This window comes from Tupaia chinensis, unplaced genomic scaffold (assembly GCF_000334495.1).
Source record: "Tupaia chinensis unplaced genomic scaffold, TupChi_1.0 Scaffold000573_1, whole genome shotgun sequence".
In the NCBI taxonomy this organism is placed as follows: Eukaryota; Metazoa; Chordata; class Mammalia; order Scandentia; family Tupaiidae; genus Tupaia; species Tupaia belangeri.
Genome location: NW_006160087.1, coordinates 3671750 through 3675089, shown reverse-complemented (window position 1 = coordinate 3675089; position 3340 = coordinate 3671750). Strand labels below are relative to the sequence as shown.

Here is a 3340-nt window from a genome sequence, read left to right as displayed (position 1 = left end):
CCACGTGTACAGAGGCTGCAGTTGTAAATGCGACGTCTTCTGGGGCGCCTGGTACCCGTAGGAGTCAAAGCCACCGATGAAGTCAACTGCGGAAGGGGCGGTGTCGCACGATCAGGGAAGAGCTATGGGAGGCTGGGTCTGCAAAGGGCAGCCTGAGGGCAGGAGGCCAGGCTCCAGACAGAGCTTTGCAGCCAGCTGGGGCCTCAGACGCGGGGGAGGGGCCACGTGGAGAGGGCAAGCGTGTCCCAGGCCACCCAGTGGGTGTGTGGATTAGGCCAGGGCCGAGCCTGGGAGCGAAGTCCCCAGAGGGCCTAGCCTGGGAGGCAGTTGGTCCTCTAAGAGGGAAAGCGCTTCAGGGTGGGACGCGAGCAACTGCAGAGGACGAGACCTCCAATGGGGGTGGACGGTGCTGGGGCCGGTCAGACAGGCCCCTCCATCCCTGCCGCCTTTTTCCCCCCAAGAGGCCCCTTGGCCGACCCAGGACTCCCTCCCGCGAGGCCTGCGGGCCCCTGTCCAGGGTGCTGAAGGCGCCGCGGCACTTGGCCAGACTTCCGCGTCCCTTGCCCTACTCACAGCTGTCTTCCTCTTCCAGGAACACTTTGCTCACGTAGCAGGCGAACACGAAGCCAAACAGCTGGGGGAGGGAGAAAGGAGGAGTTCTCTGACCCGCTGCCTACCCCTAACTCCTTCGAGGTACGGCCCTTAAACCCGTTCAACCCAACATGGTCAGGCCTCGGTCTGGGCGTGTGACTTCTGGTGGTAACGACTTCACCTATGTTCTCTGTCGGGCCCAGGCAAAGCCTCCCTGGCTTGTTAGGAGGGAAGGTTCCCTTCCTGACTGTGTGTGACGTCCCTAGGGCAGGGATGGCCCTCCTAGGAACGAGGATGAGCCTCTTACGCTCACGGCTCTGAGGATGGCATTGCCATTCTTTGTGTGAAGAAGGAAACAGATTAGACAGGGCAGGTGACTCGTCCCGGCTCACCGGGTGGGCATGCTGAGATGTGGGCAGGTCTGCCCCAGCAGGGGCCTCACAGCTACTCGGGCCTGCCTGGGGCTGGGCCGAGGTGGGCCGAGATGCAGGCAGACCCAGGAGGGGCACAGGCAGGTAGAGACCAAGGCTAGTCCCCTCTCAACCAGGCCAAGAGAAAGGCTGGGGGTGGTGGCCCCCTCAGCTGGAGTGTGGGCCGGGGCCGGGACTCACCGCCAGGAAGATCTGCAGGGCACTGCTGAGGGCCTCGATGTAGGGGTAGTCGAGCAGGCAGCCGGAGACAGAGATGACATGGTGGTCCTCCAAAGCCAGGCGGGAGCTGAGGACGGGTGTCACCAGGCAGCCCGGCCCGTTCTCCATCCACCAGGAGCGGTGCAGAGACGTGTTGAAGGTCATAATGAAGTCCCGGTCCTGGGAGCAGAGCGGCATGGGTACTGAGTGGAGGGAGCAGGGGTACCCCCGGCCCCAGGGACTTTAGTAAGGCCGCTCCCCTGGGAACTCCTGGCAGCCTCCTCTCCACCTGGATTTGCGCAGGGACCCGGCCAGTCTGCACCTGCACGCTCACGGTTGGCCAGCAGGTGGCGCGCGACGACCATCACAGATAGAAAGTGGCTGGTGCTTGGGGCGTCGTCCCGGAGCTCCACAATTGCGGGACTGGAAGGTCCGCGGTACCGGCCCTTCGCAGCCTGTGTGTGACCCTGGGCAGCCCTGTCCTCTCTTTGGTCCTCCTTTACATCTGGAGGAGAAGTCGTGCCTTCTTGGTTCTTCTTGGACACGGTTCACGCGACCTTCCCTCAACAGCCCTGATTGGTCTTGCCTTCTGAAGGACCCACATCTCTGCGGTCCAAGTGGTACAAGGTTCAGGGCATTCTCGCCTTTGCTCTGTACAGCCCCCCTCTACTGAGGCCTGAGCAGCTTTCTGGGTCACACACTGTTGCTTTTCTCCTAGTGTTTTTTTTTTTCCTGCTATAAGGTGTATGCACTCATTGGAGGGAAGCAGGGCAGGGATGAGAAATCACTCTTCTCTTCTCCTCTCTAGAATTTGGGCACACACACATGCGCGGTGTGTTTTTCATGTCACCTGGGTCCCAAACTCGAGCGGCCGGGTTCGCTTTCAGCCCCACGCCACCCGCTGGCCCCGTACTGGTGTCTCCTAGCGCACCTATGATAACCGTGACCAGCCCACTCCGCACAGACAGCCCCGTAACCCGGCCTCCTCCAGCACGCAGAGGAGGCCCAAAACAAATACAGGGACCGCACCAATCACCTGGGTGTCAGAGAGGAGGACCCTTCAGGAGAGGCCCCGCGGGGCGGTGCTGGGCAAGGCTGGCTCTGCCCTCCAGCACCGCCAGGCCAGGTCCGAGGCTTACCTGGGACAGCTGCCCAACCTCCAGGTAGAAGCAGATGATAAAGGCATTCCAGCCAACCCAGAGCACCAGCCAGGCTGCGTACTGTGGAAACAGAGTGGGGTCAGGGGAGGCAGGGAGGGGAGGGCAGCACCCACCAGCGGAGGTCATGAGTTTGCGAGTCATTTCCACTTCCGGCCCTGCCAGGCAGCCCCACACAGATAACCATCATAACTGAGGGCCAGGGGAGGCTTTGGCTTTCCAGCCACACAGCTGCAAGAGGTGGGGCTGGCCGGGAACCTGAACCTGAGCAGAACCCTAGCCAGTCTGCAGAGGACAGCCGCTGAGCCGCTCGGGGAGTCTCAGTATCTAAGGGGCAGGTTCCTGGGTCCGAGCACTAGGCCTTATGACTGAATTTCTCCAGAGGGCTCCTGGGAGCTGTTCAAACGACCCCCAGGGGTCTGGGACGTGGATGGCGCATGCAGAAACAAGGCCCAACTGTGATCCGCTCGTCAGCCAGGCCCAGGCCTGCCTGCTCACCCCACTGGGAGGCTGAGGCCAACGTGCACACAGGCTGGTGGGGGGAGCCGATGGACTCGCCAGGACGGCAGGAGGGGCAGTCCAGACCAGCACATGTCAGGCCACCGTGGACACGAGTGGGCTGCCAGAGGACTGTCATGAGGACTGGGATTTTCCATGGCGGGGGAGCCTCCATTCCTCAGGAAGAAGGCTTACCTCTGCTATGGAGTGAGTATAGTGGTCAGCCCTGTGGCTGCAGGGCAAGGCAGTGGGTAGGGGCTGGCCAAGGCGCCCAGAGGGAGAGGAAGCCCCTGGAAGCTGCCGTTCCCCAGTCTACTGCCCCTCCCTGTTCTGATCGGCGGCCCCTCAATCTGCCCACATCCTGGTGTGGCCACCTGGGGAAACAGCATGGTGTCCAGGCAGTGAGCTGGGGCTGGTGTCACCTGGCAAGCCCTGGAGCTTGCCTGGGACGGGGGTGGGCGGGTG

General features: G+C 62.5%; 1 protein-coding gene across 1 annotated transcript in view; it reads right to left on the bottom strand.

The window, feature by feature from the left end:
• NKAIN1 (sodium/potassium transporting ATPase interacting 1) overlaps positions 1–3340 on the bottom strand; it is a 22890-nt gene that overhangs the window by 341 nt on the left and 19209 nt on the right. The window contains exons 3-6 of the mRNA XM_014591421.1: positions 2360–2440; positions 1203–1400; positions 574–634; positions 5–86 (exon numbers count right to left, since the gene is read on the bottom strand). Coding sequence (XP_014446907.1) covers positions 5–86; positions 574–634; positions 1203–1400; positions 2360–2440 — 422 coding nt within the window. The remainder of the gene's footprint in view (positions 1–4; positions 87–573; positions 635–1202; positions 1401–2359; positions 2441–3340) is intronic.